Source organism: Meleagris gallopavo, chromosome Z, assembly GCF_905368555.1.
Source record: "Meleagris gallopavo chromosome Z, MGAL_WU_HG_1.1, whole genome shotgun sequence".
Taxonomy (NCBI): domain Eukaryota; kingdom Metazoa; phylum Chordata; class Aves; order Galliformes; family Phasianidae; genus Meleagris; species Meleagris gallopavo.
This window is the reverse complement of record NC_139435.1, coordinates 31,076,184-31,095,884: the sequence shown is the minus strand read 5'-3', so window position 1 is coordinate 31,095,884 and position 19,701 is coordinate 31,076,184. Positions and strand designations below refer to the sequence as shown.

Here is a 19,701-nt window from a genome sequence, read left to right as displayed (position 1 = left end):
CTCCAGCCCTTCCAGACTAAACAATCCCAGCTTCCTCAGCCACTCCTCATAAGATTTGGGCTCCAGACCCCTCACCAGTTTCGTTGCCCTCCAAACTCTGTTCACTCTTCAGGTCCCTCTGAAGAGCCTCCGTACCCTCAAGCAGATCAACACCACCTCCCTACTTGGTGCCATCTGCAGACTTACTGAGGGTACACTCAATCCCCTCATCTAGGTCATCAGTAAAGATATTAAACAAGATGGGCCCCAGTACCGACCCCTGGGGGACACCACTTGTAACGTATCACCAGCTGGACTTAACTCCATTAACTACTACCCATTGGGCATGGCCCTCTAGCCAGTTCCTTACCCAAAGAAGGGTATACCTGTCCATGCCACGGGCAGCCAGTTTCCCCAGGAGAATACTGTGAGAATCTTGCAGCAGTGTTAGAGGTCAGGTGTTTTCTGAATCTTCCTTCTCTTACTGTTTTTGAGATGGTCCCAATTCATCTTCACCTTCTTCTTCTCACTTAGTAGGAGATTCTCTGCTTGCTAATGCTGGATGTGGTTCTGGGCAGCCTGGTCTGTAGTTGGCAACATTGCCCAACAGCAGGAGTGTTGATCTTTGAGGTCCTTTTCAATCCAAGCCATTATATAATTCTAAAGGATCTGACTTTTATTAACATTTTTAAATTTTTTTTATGGGGGCAAGTGATACTGGCAGTGGTCAAACTGTGAAGCTTGTCACATGGATTGGATTTACCACAGTGCTGGTTGAGAGGGTCTGTGACAACTTGAGGGCTTGCCAAAAGGGCTAGAGTAACTGCAAGGTTACAGATTCTGGCAGATTAGAGCTAACATAGGGTCCATCAGAGTTTGGAGCTGCCGCAGTGTCCAGAATGCTTGGAGGAACCACAAGACCTGTTGCAGGGATAGGAGCTATCTCAGGGTCTGTCATGGGTGTTGAAGCAGTTGCTCCAGATGCAGAGCATCTTGTGGATACTGAATAGTGGATACTGAATAGTGTTAAATAGAGCTGGGTAGACATGGGGCTGGCCCCAGCTGCAGTGATTTGTGCCTCTCTAAAGTTGATAGACTGACAGCAAAGCTTTTCCAAATATTCTGCTGTTTTTTCAGGATTCTGCAGTTGTTCAGGCGTGAAGTTGCAAAACAGTGGGAGTGCACACTGCTCTAGACACCTGCCCATACCATCCTACACTCCCTGCCAATTATAACTATCCAGCCTTGGGGCAGATCTCTGGGTGATACTCTTAAAAATTATTTAATCTTAAACAAAACCTGAAACATGTTCACGACAAATTGCAATAGGAGCATGCTGGTTTGAACATCTCAGGGATATTCAAAATCCTCAAGAGCTATTGTAATTAGTCAGGGATATAAGGAGAGGTGAAAGAGAAAAGGAGGCTGAGAAACTGCTAGAAAATATCCTTCTCAGTCTCCTCTATAGCCAGGCTCCCCAGGGAGACAAAGCAAAATGTGAAATTACAAATAGCCTCCACAATATAGTTCCCAAAGCCCAGAAGTGACTGCAGTGCCAAGTGCGAACATCATATTAGTTTCCTGACCAGCAATTTTATCATAATTTAGCCAAGGCTATATTGCATAACATAATAAAAGCCTTAATTCAGCCCCCACAGATGGCAAACAATGCAACAGGGCAAACAAACAGCAAGCAAGATGCTAAACAACATAGTTCCATGAGAAGACTCTCAAATAGCTCCCCAGATAATAAAAAAATGAACATCGTCACTAGCAATTATGAAACTGATAGATACAACACTCTGAAACCCTGTCTTCATTCTCTGGTCAGATCTGTTGTTATCTCAACCTTTCAAACTTCACTTTGGGCGCCAAATTACTGTTGTGGATTAACCTGGAAGATAGCAAAGCACCACAAAGTTGTTGCTCATTACTCTCTCCCCAGTGAGATGAGGGAGAGAACAACAAAAACATAGAGCTCATGGGTTGAGATAAAAAGTATTTATTAAGATAGAGATAAGTAAGAGAAAAAAAGGAAAATAGTTACAATAATTGCATATGTCTGTATATATATAACAAGTGATGTACGAGCAATTGCATATCACCTGCCAACTGATGCCCAGCTAGTTCTGAAGCAGCAGCCAGCTGTTCCCTGAGCTCCTCCTTTTTAAAGCTTTCTGCGTGATATCACAGAATCATAGAATTGCTTGGTTGGAAAAGACCTTCAAGATCATCAAGTCTTCCTGCAACCTAACCATCCTACCCTAACTCTAACAACCCTCTGATAAATCACGTCCCTGAGAGCCACATTCAAATGGTTTTTAAACCCATCCAGGGATGGTGACTCAACCACCTCCCTGGGGAGCCCATTCCAGTGCTTAACAACCCTTTCTGTAAATAAGTTTTTCCTGATACCCAACCTAAACTTATCCTGGCACGACTTGAGGCCATTTCCCCTCGTCCTGATGACCTGTCACCAGTGAGAAGAGACCAGCCCCACTCTTATTGTAAGCACCTTTCAAATATTGGAAGAGGTATCCCCTCAGCCTCCTTTTTCCCAGACTAAACTCACCGGTGCTGAGTACAGGGGCAGGATTACTTCTCTAGTCCTGCTTACTACACCATTACTGATAAAAGCCAGATATCATATGGTATGGATTATCCCTTTGGTCAGTTTAGGTTAACTCTCTTGATACTATCCCCTCCCAGCTGCTTGTAGCCCCAGCCCCCTTACTAGCGGGACAAAAGGAGAAGCTGAGAAAACTGAAACATCCTTGGCTCTGTAGGACACTGCTTAGCAGCAGCTAGAAACATTGGTGTGTTACCAACATTGTTTTTCTCCTAAAACCAAAACATAGCATTGTACCAGACACTGTGAAGAAAAACAACTCTGTCCCAGCTGATAACTTACAACCAGTTATGATGGTTGTAAGGATTGCATGGGCACAATAACAACGCTAGACAGGTAATAAGGTAGCAGTTTAATGATACAGTCTTGAGTGATTCCGATTGGCAACAATTTTTGCTGTTTTCAGTGACTATGAACTAAGTCATGTCAAAGAGTAACTGTAAAGAGTAACTGGTGAAAAATACTAACTTCGGAAATAAGTCTTAAGGCACTCTTGGATCATAGAAGTGGTAAGCTTTTAAAATTCATGATAGGGAATCTGATTCAGAATCCTGCAAGTGAGCTACAGAGATGAGTTATTTGTGTAACTGCATCCTTCACACCTCATGTTTTCTGTTTATCTAAAAATTAGACAGGTCTTTTTTTGATTCTGAGTTAAAGCAGGAGGTCTCAACTCACTCAGTGTTTACATATATAGAGTACCAGAAATTGTGGAATTAAACTAATGCTGTTTGGAGAATGTACAGTGTTGGTTCAGGATGAATTTAAATATATGTTCTCTTATGATAATCTATCACTTCAACCTATCTATATTCAGATGATGTGCTATATGATTCTAGAATATTAAGATCCATTCTGTAAATTACTTCTTACTCTGAACACACTACAACTAAGCAATTTGCAAGTTTTTATGTCAAATTTTCTACTTTTGTGTCACTTCATTATGTAACTCAATGATGTTATGTCTTTGAGAGAAAATGTACCAAAAAGAGTTGCTGATTTCTTTCTTTCTGCTATGTGTCACTAGATATAGTGATAATTTCTAGCTAAATCAGGATACTCAAATCTGCTGTTATCAAAACAAAACGCTAAATATATATATGCAGCTAAACCTCTTACTGGTAGTTCTGTTATCAAGATTTTCTTTTACAGGTTGGGGACAGGATTGTTAGCATCTCTGGAACATCTACTGAGGGCATGACTCACTCCCAAGCTGTTAGCATCTTAAAAAATGCTTCAGGCACTATTGAATTGCAGGTAAAAAAAATCTTTAGTATTATCTGGAATATTTTTTAAATCTTATTTTGCCAGTCATTATGGTAAATTAATTTAGTATCACCGTTCTCATTTTACGGACTACTTTTTATTCATTTTACTGAACTTTCTCCTTAGGTGGTAGCTGGAGGAGATGTGAGTGTCATAACTGGTCAGCAACAGGATCCACCTACATCCGGTCTTTCATTTGCAGGACTAACTTCAACAAGCATTTTTCAGGATGATTTAGGGTCGGTAACTATATAATACACAATCTTGGTAGCCTTTTAGTTCAAGTGAAACTTGGCAAAAAATATGTACTTATTCCATCAGATAACTGATGAATTGTTTGACTTAATCAGCATTGGTATATTTGGCACCTTGTAGGTCCCATTCTGCATTTTTCCATGGTGCAATTCACTGCTGCTTTTTTTCTTGTCTACTTTGGAATTAAAATGTGACTTGATTTTTTCTCTTTAAATGAACTTCAAATGTTTATGTAGTCAAAGTACCTATTTGGAGATGTAGTATAAATTGTCTGTATGAACACATACACAGATACACAATCATATATCAGAGAAGAAAAGCAATTAAACCTTGCAACAAAACTGTGAGTCAAATTTTGGGTTACAGGTTTTTTAAAGTATGTGATCATTATGAACATTTGGGATTGTTGTATTAGATCTCTGTGTACCCGCTAGCCCCATTAGTGCAACATTGCAGCAGTAACCACCTTCTGAGTTGGGTGAAAACACTATGAAAGAAGTATTTGAAATACTTACTCAAATGGGGGCATTAGACAGAATTACTTTTCTGCATTAACAAAAATAGTCATAAAGTTCATATTTACAGTGGAAAAGAAGAAAAACAAAGATTTATTACTTAGCTAAAAAGGTGAAATGCTTTTTGTTGACAGCATTCTAATGTAAATAATTTATTTAGACAACATAGCAATATTGTTTCCTGTTTCATTAGACCTCCTCAGTACAAGACCATTACTCTGGAGAGAGGACCAGATGGCCTAGGCTTTAGTATTGTGGGGGGATATGGCAGTCCCCATGGAGACTTACCCATTTATGTGAAGACCGTATTCGCAAAGGTAAGAGTATATTTGTTCAGTTCACCCATTTATTAGTTCACAGCAGGTTGTTTCTTAAAATATGAGTTTGAGACCAAAGGATTGCAAACAGTTTTTCTTCACAGCTTTTCTTGCCCAGTGCAAGTTCTGTTCAAAAAGATCTTGCAGCTTTTGAAGTTACAGGAAGATTCAGAATTTCCAAATGCATGTGACAACATATGGCAAAATCTTTTTCAACTCTAAAAATAGGAAATGTTCGGATACTTTTTCTTCAAGTAATAAAAGGGACCAATGTGTTTATTTTCAGTGAGAGTCTGAAAACTAGACTAACACATAATAACTGAACTCATTCTGGACCTTTGGAGAAGTTCAGGTACTGACTCAGCTTTGAACTTTGGCCTGCCGTTGGGAAGAGCCCCAAGTCATGAAAAATTGTAGTCAAGAATCCCAAATATTTGTGTTTAGTCAAAGTGCAGAACTGGGTTTTGACTATGAGATTTCTAATACAAGTTGTTGAAAGATCTTTCAGGTCTTGAAATCTTATTGTGTTAGAGTTTTAAAAGTTATATTAGGTAGATTGTCAGGGTTAAAGAAATATAAAAAATCGCATAGGTCCAGCTTCTAAGTGTCGTGACAACTAGAGAATGCAGAACATACTGCAACACTAGTAGGTTAATCTGGGATTGATTGTAGTTGAATCATTGACAACTGAAAAAGGTTCAAGGGGATTTGTACACTCATCTAATTCAGACCATAATGAATGTGTAGGAGGGAGAAAAATAAATGGATGAGTCTGCAATTACATGTTGTATTGTTTCAGGGTGCAGCAGCAGAAGATGGACGCCTGAAGAGGGGGGATCAAATCATTGCTGTGAATGGGCAGAGTTTAGAAGGGGTGACTCATGAAGAAGCAGTTGCTATTTTGAAAAGAACAAAAGGAACGGTCACTTTGACTGTTCTTTCATGAACTGGTACCCCAAAGGTGTGGTGTCAACAAGACTATATTATTCTTATTCCACATACCAAGGAAAACAGAAGTGTTTATATAACCTTTTTGCTCTTCCAACTTGTCAGAACTGTGTTACATCACTGAAGAAAAATAACATTTAATGATATTTTTGTATGCAGTAGAAGTATTACTCATATTGTCGAACAACTGTGATGGAGTAAGTCATCTGTGGCAAAGACATGGATATTTTGCCTAGTAGCACTATAATGAAAACTTGTAAGCAAAATTGGAAGGTGCTTTGAATATTTGAAATACAGAACAAAAATTACAAAATCATTGAGTTGAAAAGGGGATGACATGAGCAGGAGTAACCAGAAAACAATAAGTTTAGAGAAAGAAAACATTAACAAAATACAGAATTTGCAAGAAGGATGAAAAGTGAGTTATGTGAAGGTAGATAGTTGATGAATATAGGTGGTTATTTGTGTTACTAATACAGGAAGAGTTGGGAATATAGATTGCTCTTCTTCTGTTGTTTTTTTTTCTTCTTTCTATTAACTAATTTCCTATTTCCTAAGCTTTGCCGTATTCATAAAGAAAAAGAAAAAAAAACACATTTTTATCTGACTTAGTATTCAAAATTGGTTGTTCTTCTATTTTTGTGTTTGTCTGATGGTTTGTTTTTGAGGAGGGGGAAAGGTTTAATTTGGATGAAGTGTGCTTGTGCTCAGGGCTCAGTGAAAAATCCATTGGCAAGTAGGAATTTACCCTCTTTAAGCAGAGTCCCCAGAAACTGTAAAGTGAGAAGGATTAGACTTTTCTTTTCTAGCAGTAGTTTTTCTAGCCTTTGTGGGTATGAAATAAATTTTCCCATTATGAAATGTATGATTTCTTCATCCTGTGTGCAAGATAGAGTCTCAGTGCAGAAGTTTCTGTGAGCTGCTTGAATCAGAGCTATGAACAAACCACTCAGGACAGATTTACTTAGCAGCATATGGAGCCATGTGGATATAGGTTAATCCATGGGTGTCAGCGGTTTACAGGCTGGTTCGGCCTGGTTCCTTGACTAGTGGGCTACGGGGACCCATTGAATATGCCCCAGGAAAGGGAAAGGGGGAAAAAGGGAGGAGATGGGCAAAAAAGAAAATGAGAGTGTCCAGAAACTGAAGGCCTTACTCTAATGCTGAGACGAGATGTCTAGTTGGGCCCAGCAGAAAGAAAAGAGGGAGGATCAAGTAATCTACCAAGGGTTTTTATCTTTTCCTCTGAGTGGAAACAGTAACAGAACAGCCAACAGTCCTCTGGGAGATGTGGTTTTTCTCTTCTGGGACAGGCACCTGAAACTGGAGCATTAACTTTTTAACTCCCAGTGCACTACATGATGTTTAATTGTGGTGCATGTGTCACAGTCATGAATAACCTATGCAGTAGTGTCCATAGTTAAGTCCACCTTCAGTCTCTAGCCCACTTATATATTGCCTCTCTTCCTTGATTGCCTGAGGTCTCATGGGCCCACTGAATTAGAAATAATTCACCCATGTGTTGTCAGTCCAAGTCTATTTGAGCCACCTCTATTTTGGCAGCTCGATCTACCTGATGGTTATTTTGTTGTTCTTCAGTAGCACAACTCTTGGGCACATGAGCATCTATGTGGCACACTTTTACAACATATCCTTTATTCAGGCAGCAATATCTTTCCACAGTTCAGCAGCCCAAATAGATTTACCCTTCCGTTGCCAGTTATTTTGCACCCACTGCTGTAAGCACTCAATAAAGCATTTGCTACCCATCCATCAGTCAGTGTAAAAATAAAGCATTGACCACTTCTCCCATTCAGCAAGATCTAAGGCCAGTTGGACAACCTTTACCTCTGCAAATTGGCTTGATTCTCCTTTCCCTTCAGTGACTTCAGTGACAACTTGTTGTGTAGGGCTCCACACAGCAGATTACCATCTGCGATGCTACCACACAGCATGATGTGATCCATCTGTGAACAGGGCATATTTCTTTTCATTTTCTGATAGTCATTGTATGGTGAGGCCTTTAGCACGCAATATCTCTTCTGGTGGTGTTCCAAACTTTTTGCCTTCAGGCCAGTCCATGATCATCTCTAGGATTCTTGGATGACTGAGGTTCCTCATCCAAGTTCATTGTGTAATCAACGCAATCCACTTAGTCCAGGTGGCATCAGTAGCATGATGGGTGGAGGGGACCTTTCCTTTGAACATCCAGTTCAGCACTGGCATCGAGGTGCCAGAAGGAGCTGCATTTCAGAACTGATTACTTCAAAAGCAGCCCAAACCCCCTCATATGTGGTTAAGATCTCTTTTCCAGTTGAAGTGTAGCACTCTTCAGACCCCCTGTGTGCTCTACTTCAGAATCGCTGGGGTCAGCCTTGGGTCTCTCCTGAGGCTCTTTGCCACAGATTCCAAGTGGGACCTTTCTCTCCAGCAGCAGTGTAGAGGATGTTCTTTACATCCTGTTTCATCCGTTCTGGCCCCAGGGCCACAGCATGGGCTATCTCCTGTTTAATCTTTTCAAAAGCGTGCTGCTGCTCAGGGCCCCACACAAAATTATATTTCTTCTGTGTCACCTGATAAAAGGAGCTGTAGTTGGCGATGGGCATTCTCCAAAAGCCCACTACGCCCAGAAAAGACTGTCCCTTTCTTGCTGGTGGGTGGAGACCTAGCAGTGATTTTGTTGATCACATCTGTTGGGATGTGACAACATCCATGTTGCAACTTTATACCTAGGAACTGGATTTCCTGTGCAGGTCCTTTCACTTTGCTTTGCTTAATAGCGAAACAAGCACGGAGAGGGATCTGGATTATTAGCTCTTCTTTCCTCAAAACTTCCCCTGCTATGTAGCCCTAAATGACAATATCATCAATGTACTGTAAGTGCTCAGGAGCACTGCCCTGTATTAGTGCATCTTGGATCAACCCATGGCAAATGGTTGGGCTGTGTTTCCACCCCTGGGGCAAATAATTCCAGGTATACTGAACACTCCTCAGGTAAAAGCAAACTGTGGCTTACATTCTGTGGCCAAAGGAATGGAAAAGAATGCATTAGCAATGTCAGTGGTGGCATACCATTTGGCTGCTTTTGACTCCAGTTCATACTGGAGTTCTAACATGTCCGGCACAGCAGCACTCAGTGGGGGTGTGACTTCATTCAGGCGATGGTAGTCTACCATCAGCCTCCATTCTCCACTGGCTTTAAGCATTGGCCATATGGGACTATTATAAGGTGAGTGAGTTCTGCTGATCACTCCCTGACACTAGCTGATAAAACAGCTTATGAATGGAGAGCAAGGAATCACTGTTGGTGCAGTACTGCCATCTGTGCACTTGTAGCAATCAGTACCTGTTGCTCTTTACTCATAGCAACCCCACAACAGATGGATCTTCTGACAGTCCAGGCAAAACAGACAGCTGCTTAACACCTTCTATGCTTACAGTAGCTATACCAAAGGCCCATCGATACCCCTTGGGATCCTTGAAATATACCCGTCTGAGGTAATCAATATCAAGTATATATGGAGCCCCTGGGCTCTACAATAGGGTGCTTTTGCCAGTCTTTACTAGTGAGGCTTATTTCAGCCTCCTGCAGTCAACTCTTGGAAATCCCAGTCACCCCAGAAACATAAATTTATTTTATCCCTTCATGACTTGAGGGCATTAGAATGCACTGTGCATTAGTGTCCACCAGTGCCTTATATTTCTGTGGTTCTGATGTGCCAGGCCATCTAATCCACACAGTCCAATATGCTCTTTTGTCCCTTTCCCTCTGCTGGCTGGGGGCAGGGCCCCTCTATTTGTTTCCTCTATCATTCTTCTTCCATGAGACATGATCACAGTCCTTACGGCTTTTTTATGGCTAACAGCATCCACTTCCAGAGGGTGAGGACTTCATCCTGACATCCACTAATACTTCTGTCAATGGCTGAGTCCCTAGCAATGCCACCCAGTTGGCAAGCTTTTCTACTATCTAGTGACACACTGTTGGTCCCACTGTCCCAAGGTTGAAGTAACCAGGTGACAGTAGGCACATTTGGGTGGCATGAATTTCCTTGAATTTCAGTTAGTTTCAGGGATCGAGTATTAATGGTGATGATGTCTTCCTCATTTCCTACTCTTTCAGGACTTGTTGCTCACCTGATCTTTGGTGACCATGATCTTGCTGGGAGCCTAAGCCCTCTCTCTGGTTCCTCTGAATCTTGGACCGCTATGGACCTCTTTCCTCCTCCTGTGATCTTTTTCATCTACTTCCTCCTCTTTCTTCTGTTCTAAATTAGGTGATGCTTGTTTCATTTCTGTCCTCTTACAGGGGCAACTGACATTGATTCTGGTGCCTGCTATGATTGACCAAGTTGCTCAGTTTCAATGCTTTTACTCTCCAGGTCAGTTCAGAGTCTGTCTTGCTCAGTTAGGAAGAGGTTGCGTTGAGACTGAAGTTTGACTTGTTCAGTTTGGAGACTGTTAACTTGGATTGGTGGATGTCTCATTCGGATTGGAGACTGTCAAGCTTGGTCTGGAAGGTGTCTCACTCAGATTGGAAGTCTTTTCTCTTGGATTGGACATTCTTATTCTCAGATGGGAGACTTTCCTTCTCAGCTTGGAGACTGTCTCTCAGTATGGAGATTCTGTTTCTTGGCTAGAGGACTCTTTCTGAAGCTGGAGATTCTCCCTCTCAGCTCGGATTCTCTCATGGATACTCTGTCTTTTGATGTGAAGACACTGTTCCTTGACTAGGATGCTCTCTTTCTGGACTTGGAGGTTCTCCCTCTCAGGTCAGAGATACTCTCTTTGAGTTTGGAGACTCTGCTTCTCAATTTCAGAGACTCTCTTTCTCTCTAGGATAGTACTGAATAAAGTCCGAAAAATATAAGCCAGGCCCCAAATAATTTGTGCTTCCTCAGGTCTGCCTGAGCCACAGCGTCTCTGTCCCAAATATATGCTTAGGCTTTCAGGATTTTGCAGTTGCTCAGGAGTAAAGTTCAGGAGTAAAAAGTCATAAAAACATGACAATGGGTGTCCAACCTTTTGTCTTGCCTGGGCTGCATTTAGAGAATAGAAGTTGTCTTGGGCTACATGTACGTAGGTTGTTCCAAACGTAATGCTCCCTATTTATTTCCATGGAAATGAAAGAGCACAATATCACTATTTGATAGAGCAAATTCTCAGCTACAAAACAGTCTTTGTCAACATATTCACTACCACTAGTTATGCATTTTCACCAGCAATGAACAACAGCCTGCATGCTGTGTTTACGACAGTCTGATCCACTGTCACCACCAATATCTGCCTCTGATGTTACGGACCAACGTAGTATAATGGGAGACTACTTTTAGAACAGCCCTTGCAAAATATACAACATAATTCATATTTATGTAATGAAACATTTTAATTTTGAATAGTTTTCCTAAAACATAAAAAGAAGAGGAAAGAACAAGAACATGGTTGTCCTTGTGAAACTAACATACCAGTATAATGTGGTGACAGTGCTTATAACTCAGATTTTTTTTTAAATGGAATTTTACTCTCTCTGGACTTCATCCTTGACAATAATTGTTTAAAATGTGCATGCTGCCAAAAAGTGATGACATGAATAACGTGTGATTGTGCAGTGAAGGATATTTTTCTGTGCTAAGGTGGGAATTAGGAAAATCTGATGAAGTAATATGATCAGATTTTTGAGTTGAATATCTGAATGCAACTCTATATATTCCATTTGAAAAATTGCAGGTCATGTATTTATATAAACTGAAAATGATCTCACAAATGTAGGTGTCCCTGTTCATTGCAGGAGAGATAAAATAGATGACCTTTAAAGATCCCTTCCAACTCTAAGGGTTGTATGATTCTGTGATTCTATTTTCAAATTCCTTTCTTAAAACATGGAAAGCATGACTGCATATTCATCTCTGTTCGTAGCCTTGTGTTTAGCCAAGTATCAACGTACATACAGTTATTTGCCATAACTGCTCAGTGCTGCCCTCCCAGTGCTCTGCCTTCAGTCAACACAGTGTTAATAGTGTGGACATGTGCCCAGGTCTGCTTACCACATTTAAATAGCAGGAAAAGGGTGGGTTGAATTGTGAGCTGTGGTAGGCTGCATGCACCCTGCAAGATACGGTTTGAACATATCTAGAATCCAAGGTGGAAGAAGTGTTGCTAGCCATTTTAAATAGCATCACAGTTAGAGTCTTTCTTGAACTGAGAAGGGCTACAGTCAGCAGTTAATTGAACACTGGTAGAGAGCTAAGATTCCCTTGCATTGGAAAAGATTGGAGCAGAAAATCAACAGTGAATTTCTTTGCATCAGCATCAAGGAGAAAATGAGAACTAAGAGTTAGTAACATTATTTGGGAGTTGATAATTTAAGAGGTACAACTGCAAGATAATGTCTGATGAGATGTAGCCATGTAGATGTTATTTGGACAGCAACGTAGTCGATAAATTTCTCAGCATCTTCAGTTTAATAAATTTAGTATCCACCTTAAAACTTTCTCCCAAAACTGTGTTTTGTGAAACTATTTGCTGATTGTCTTTGGCTCTCCTCCCTCAAATTGGATCTTTCAATTCTAGCACATAAAGCAAACTTTGCCCATGATTTACCTTCCTGCATAAAAATTCCAGTAGGTCTTTTGAGGGAGGAAGACACACAGCTATTTAGCATGCTGCATACTTTCTATAGCAGCAATACTGTTCATATTGTTTAGCAAAAAAATAAAAAATAAAAAATCATAGCAAGAGAGCCAGTATGTCGTTTGTCCCCTGTTTAAAAGAGCTGTCTGAAATGCCGACAGTGATCAGGCTGTTATTAGACAAAGATGAGAAAGAGTAGCATTTGTATTAGTGAGAAATAAGAACAGAAGTGCCTGTGAAATAGTATTAGTAAGTTTATAGCTATCTAACTGAATTAACAAAACAAAGCAAAACAAAAAAACCACAGCTTTTTGTCTAATTAACTATTCTAGAAGTTAGACTATGACAGGATAAGATGGAAGAATGCAGATAGTACCATCACTGGTTATTGTTGTTATTAAATCGTTCTGCTATACTTATTCCTCAGAGTGAGAAATGCCTACATTAAAACACACAAAGTTCTTTTAATTAGTTTCTGTATTTGTTAAAGAAGTAGCATATATATATTTCATTACTATTGTTGTGTCTAAATAAAATAATAATAATAGAACTGTCTTTGATGAAGAAATAAAATTGTAGATGTGTTTCTGATGTTTGCTAGCATCACTCATTCTGCTTTGGAAGATTAATCCAAACTTTGTAAATAATGACAAGAAGTTATTTATTTTGTTCTTTGTGTGATCTGTAGAGCAAGTACTAAAACTTGCTTTATTTGAATTTTAAGATTTTTATCTTCTCTCTTAGTTTTTTAGCAAATTAATTACACCAAAGCGATCTAGGAATGAATAAGACGTTGCCTGATTTGTTTAAAACAGATAGCATTAATTATTGCTTAGTCTATTTATAAAGCACTCCACTGGATGTGGGACTTTTCACAAGGGATCAAAACATTTAGTTATGGAGTCTAGAATTTTATTTCTAGTGCTGACCCATGCTGCTAGTTCAGAGCACATTATTTCCCTCTGTCCCTATGACAGCTGTTGCATGACCACTGTTTGTTGACTACTGTGGACTGGGTCAGGAGATATAATAAACTTTTCAGGCTTAGAATGATTAGTTTTCTTTATCATATGATAGTCAGTGAAACTTTCCTATCACAGGGGTTGTTAGATACTGGTATTAGATACTGGGATCCCAATTCTATTAAGTTTTACAATATTTTGGTTATGTTAACTCTGGGACTTGAAGGGCTGAAGAAAAAGTGCCTGGCATTTAAAGGCTCAAACCCACTGTCTTTTCAGACATCCAATTCTTTACTTTAACTTTGCTTAGCCCTTTCTTATTTATTGCCAGTAATCTTTGAGCAGTATTAATGCAAGAGTTTTGTAAGTGGATCTGGACAATGCATGTGAATGCACATATTTAATTCCTTGCAGTGAGCAGGTATCATTGACATGACTGCTTTCCTATTTCCCTGCTGGATTTTATTTCTGATTTGGATTTGTGGAATAAATAGTAATGTTAATTCCCAAGTGCAAGATTGAGTGGACATAGCCACTGAAGATCCCCTTCCCTTCACCCTCTAGTGTTTCTTTTTAAAATAAATATCATGTATATTCTGTATACTCAGACATGGACGTGCCTGCTTCACCGTCTTCCCTCACACCTCCCCCGAGAAAAGGGAGAAATGGTTAAAAAGTGTTCTTTACTTTTGGAGTGGTGAAAAGAAGCTTTGTTGTGACTTGCAAATAATGTGAAGGAGTTAACTGTTTTTAATATCGTTTTCCAAAGTATATCTTGTCTCAAATCTGACTATGACATTGGAAAGAGGCTGATCGTGATCTCTCACTCCCCATATATCTCTTCTTTCTTTTGAAAAGCAAATCTTTTGAAGCTTCTGAAATATTTGAGTGTAGGGAGCACTTACTTCTGTCTTAAACACCATTTGAAAATGCTAAGAATAGACAATTTTTTTTTTTAATTTCCTTAGAGACGCTATTGGAACTGTGAACACTGCTGTACTCAGCATGTTCGAGACCTGCAGTATGTATATAAATGGTTTTATTTCTTTCCAAATTGGAGACTGCATCTTCCCCTACAGTTGCGTAGATCTTGTCTTTGCGTTTTAGTTGGCAGGGTTATGTGTTAGCTTGTGAAGTTGCATAACTGATATTCAGGAAAATGCTGACAGTGGCAGGTTAGTCTGATACATTTCTAACACTTGAGAACAGCAAACCTACTAGTGGGAAATGATGCCTATGTAGATTGATGTTCTTAACTTTTTGCCGTATGTTTTCTTTTTATTAAGCCAAAATGTTCCATAATTTTAAATAAGGTTTCTTCTCCTACTGAAAATGATGATTTTAAATGGGCAGGAAAAACAAACAAACATAAAAACCCACAAAAACAGAATCTGCTTATCTCAGGAAAAAAAAAAAAAAAAAAAAAGGGGGAAATAATCTTGGGTAAACTAGTAGTTATGAAATTGCATATATTTCTAAATGTATATAGTGATGCTAACATTATTCAAACTGAATTATTAACCCTTGATTTTTTCCTAAGTTGCAGGGGCAAATCATTTTTGAACACTGAAACAACCAGGCTTTCAGAAAAAAATGTCGTGCTCATTTAACTACTTTGTGGTACATTTTTTTTGTTCTTCATGTAGGCAGTTCACCTATTAAACCTTTTTTTTTTTTTTTAGTGAAAACATAGTATTTAGGAAAAAAAATTTACCTGTGTTCTTAGCTGAAATTGCTATAGTGGAGACTTTTAAGTGCCTGCAAATAGATGTTTGTATCCAGTTTACCCATTAATAGACGGTTTGGAAGGTTTCTGTTTAAGATGGGAGGTTTCAAAGTTGTTAGCACTTGCTCATCTCTTCCAGAATTTAAGCCTTTGTCAGTTTCACCACACTTCATTAGTAGTAGCTGTGGGAAAGTCTCTGGACTCTCAGGAAACGTTAGAGACATAACAGCACACCAATTGGTTAAAAGATATTAGTCTGCATTCTGCAGAACACTCTTCAACTGTTCACACAGGCACTTATCCAATCAGCACCGTGAGATGCTCTTTCTTCTTCTAAAGGTGTCCTTGGTTCTCATGCCACTTATCTTGCTCCACAGCTTGCTCTAAACAGTTTTTTCTTGCTCCACAGCTGTTGCTCTAAACAGTTTTTTCTTATGTTCCCACAAGTAGCCATCAATAATTTTTTAATAGTCTTGGGAATCTGAAGTTGTACAAGTTGACCGGGAGCTGACAAAAGTTCCAATTTTCAGTGAAACTAAGAAAGAAGGTGCTAGTAAATACAAGCCTGTCAATCTCACTTTGATACCTAGTTAAATCACAGAGAAGATTCCCACAGGTCTCCCCTCAGCCTCTCTTCCCCACATTGAACAGCCCCAGGGCATATTCTCCAAGCCCTTCACCAGCCTTTAGCCCTTCTTTGGACCTGCTCCAGCATCTCAATGTCCTTTCTGTACTGAGGTGACCCAAACTGAACACAGTACTCAAGGTGAGGCCTCACCAGTGCAGAGTACAGGCCATTGGCCTTCTTTGCCACCTGGACTCACAGTCAGCCGACTATCTATCAGTAACCAAGGTCCCTTTCCATCAGACAGCCTTCCAGCCGCTTCTCCCCAAGCCTGCAGGGTTGCTTGGGGTGGTTGTGACCAAAATGCAGGCCCTGACACTTGGCCCTATTGAAACTCATATGGTTTATCTTGGCCAATTGATCCAGGCTATCCAGATCCCTTTGCAGTGCCTTTCAACACTCCCTCCCAGCTTGGTGTCATCTGCAAACTTACTGAAGGTGCACTCAAACCCCTCATCAAGATCATCAATTAAGATAGGAGATGAATAGGAGTGGCCCCTGTACCGAGCCCTGGGGGACTGACCACCAACTGGATTTAATTCCATTGACCACAACTCTTTGGGCCCAGCAATCCAGCCAGTGTTTCACCCAGTGGAGTGTACACCCATCCAAATCATGTGCAGGCAGCTTCTCCATGAGGATATTATGAGGGACAGTGTCAGAGGATTTACTGAAGTCTAGGTATACAACATGTACAGCCTTACGTTCATCCACTAAGTGGGTCACCTTGTCATAGAACAAAATGAGATTTGTCAAACAGGATCTACCATTCATGAGCTTGTGCTGGCTGTGCCTGATCCCCTGGTTGACCTTTCACTGGTCCATGATGACTCCCGGGATTATCTGCTCCATAAACTTCCCTGGCACCAAGGTGATACTGATAGGTCTGTAGCTACCAGGATCATCTTTCTGGCCATTTTCAAAGATGGATGTCACATTTGCCAGTCTCCAGTTCACCAGGTCAACCCTGGTTAGCCAAGGCTGTCAAAAGAATGACGGAGAGTGGCTTGGCAACCATATTCACCAACTTCCTCAGCACTCTAGGGTGCAGTCCATCTGCTCTCATGGACTTCTGAGTGTCCAGCTTTCGGAGGTGGTCCAAAACCATCTCATCACAGATTATGCGGGGCCCACTCTGTTCCCCATCCCTGTCTTCCAGCAAAAATAGGGTTTTGTTAGGATTTATTTCCTTTTTCAACAGGATTACCTGTCAATTTGACCAAAGGAAACCAGTAGATTGAATCTTTTTTATTTCAGCAAAACTTTTTCTCTATTTCTCACAGCTTCCTTCTGGACATAATTTCCTGCATATGGTCCATAATATGGTAGATGAACAAATGGCTGCTGGGTTGAACTCAAAAAGGGTTGTAAATGGTGTTACACTGGGCTGCCATCCAGTCATTACTGGAGTTATCCAGGGGTCTATTTTAGAATGAACTCTTTTCAATGTTTTTTAAATGATCTGGATACAAAACTTGAACATGTACTATGTAAGCTTCTAGATGGCTATCTAGTCTCCAGAGTGGAAATGCCTTGCAGAGAGATCTTGGCAAATTAGATGGCTGGGCTACCACCCATCATAGGAAATTTACTAAGAATAATTGACAAATGGTACACCTGGAGCAGGGCAGTCCTGGCTATATGTACAGACCGGAGCTTGAGAGGCTGGAAAGCAGGCTATGAAAAGGGATCTGGGAGTTCTGGCAAGTTGTGTATGAGTAAACAGAATGCCTGGGTAGACAAAAGAGTCATCTGTACCCTGTGGCGCATCAGTCCAGCACTGCCATCTGGGAAGGGTTTGTCCTACTTTGTTTTGCACTGGTGCTTCACCTCAAGCTCTGTGTGCAGGTTTGAGCATCACAATATAAGACATAAAACTATCAGAGGCTTATGAAAAAAGGCTTATGAAGATAGTGAAAGGTCTAGACAGCAAGATGTATGTGGAACAACTGAGGTTCCTTGATTTGTTCAGCTCAGAGGAGGCAGAAGGGAGGCCTCATGGTGGCCTACAGCTCCTCGCAAAGGGAGTGGAGGGACTGTGCTGTCTCTTTGTCATGGTTTTATGATTTTTGGTTATCGGTATTCCATATCATAACATCATGTAGTGCACTGGGACTTAAAGTGTTAATGTTCAGGTTCCGGGTATCTGTCCAGAAGAGAAGAACTACATACCCCTTTGCGGTCAGAGAGAAGATATAACCCCTGGCAAGGTCATCTGACCTGCTCTTCTTTGTCAGGCTCTCCTTCCTGCTGCTCAGCTGGACTGCACATCTCACCTCAGTGTTATGATGAGACTTTCGGACATTCTCTCTCCTTATATTTGATTAATTAGCTTTAATTCTAATTTACTATAGTATGTTATCTTGCATTCCGATACCGTATTTAGTAAATTAGTTTGTTTCTCCTCAGATCATTGCTGCTGTTTTTAATTATTTTGGGGTCCCCTGTTTTCCTTTTCTGGAGGTGCGGATTTTGCAATATCCCTCCACCCCCCTAGCCACGGAACTGGGCTGAACCAGCCCATAAACTGTTGACACTCTTACTCACGGCAATGACAGGGCTTGAGGGAACAGCATAGAGCTGCATCAGGGGGAGAGGGCCATGTTGGATATACGGAAAAGGTTCTTCACTGTGGGAGTGGCAAGGTCCTGGAACAGTCTCCACAGGGCAGTGGTCACAGCACCAAGCTTTCTGGAGTTCAATGAGGATTTGAATAATGTTCTCAGACATAGGGTTTGATTTTTTGGGTGATCCTGTGTGGAGCCCTGTGTTAGTCCTCATGGGCCACTTCCATCTTGGGATAGCCAAGGAGTTAAGAATATACTTTGAAGAAGAGATGCATTACAGCTGAAAGGCCTAATACCTTAGCATTTATATGCTTTTACTCAATCAGAAGAGCGGGCGTACTTCTGTTCTTTCCAGAGGAAATATTGTTTGAGAGTATTTCTGTGGAATGTGGTATACCTCTGAGACTCAGGACTGGTCAACATGATGTCACAATTAGGTGGGATTTCATAGCTATATTTTATATCCCTCACCCTTGAAAGCCACAGGAGGGTGCACATTACTGGGAGAATGAGACCCAAGAGCAAACTTTCAGGATGCTTTGTCAAGTTTACACTACAGCTCACCAGATAGAGCTAAGACAGCAAGAGTTTCATGTTGGGCATATTGCGTGTATTTAGGCTAAGATGTATTAAAGGCCTTTGCAGGATGTATCTTTCAAGTATCTTCTAATTACAGGCATGTTGTAGCCACCAATCCAACACTTCTCATTATTACAAAAACACTGCTCCATAGCTGTTATGCAAGATCTTTGACTGAAACTGTCGTAAACATATGTTTCAGTTCAACATGAAAAACATTGTTCTTCACTCAGTGAACATGAGTATGAGTATGTCTGATGGGAGTAGAAGAGGTAGTGTTGTGAATCAGTTATATCAATACAATGCTAAAGATTAAAACGGAATTCACTGGAAAGTCTTATTTGTGACAGGAACTACAAAAGCAGCTGATAATAAAGATTGCTGCATGTGATAAGTATTAATCTTTGTTACTGTCACCAAGATCAGAAAATGGTTAACAGTGATAGTATTTAATTTTTGTCAAACTTTTACTATAATTTTACACCAACTGCGCTCTTTCTCACAGATTTTGTACTTTATCCCAAGTGTAAAGTACCTGCAAAAAGTTAAGAGGGTTTTATTTGAATGAAGAAAAATGACTCAATCATTGTTTCAGAAAAGTCATTTTTCTTGGTTTTATGGATACATACAAAAAGGAAACAAAGGGAAATAACATTGTTAAAATTATCCTAGGAATTACAAGCAAATCCAAACCCACTGCCTG

The 19,701-nt window shown here is 40.3% G+C and overlaps 1 protein-coding gene across 15 annotated transcripts in view; it reads left to right on the top strand.

The window, feature by feature from the left end:
* MPDZ (multiple PDZ domain crumbs cell polarity complex component) overlaps positions 1 to 19,395 on the top strand; it is a 116,326-nt gene extending 96,931 nt beyond the window's left edge. For 14 of the 15 annotated variants that reach the window (XM_085214531.1, XM_085214532.1, XM_085214527.1 and 11 more), the window contains 4 exons: positions 3,761 to 3,865; positions 4,001 to 4,113; positions 4,838 to 4,961; positions 5,761 to 19,395. In XM_085214531.1, the coding sequence (XP_085070657.1) occupies positions 3,761 to 3,865; positions 4,001 to 4,113; positions 4,838 to 4,961; positions 5,761 to 5,907 (489 nt within the window). In that variant the 3' untranslated portion in view covers positions 5,908 to 19,395. Of the gene's footprint in view, positions 1 to 3,014; positions 3,118 to 3,760; positions 3,866 to 4,000; positions 4,114 to 4,837; positions 4,962 to 5,760 lie in introns of those variants that run through there. The other variant, XR_014880697.1, reaches the window with a different exon arrangement.
* The last annotated feature ends 306 nt before the right edge of the window (positions 19,396 to 19,701 follow it).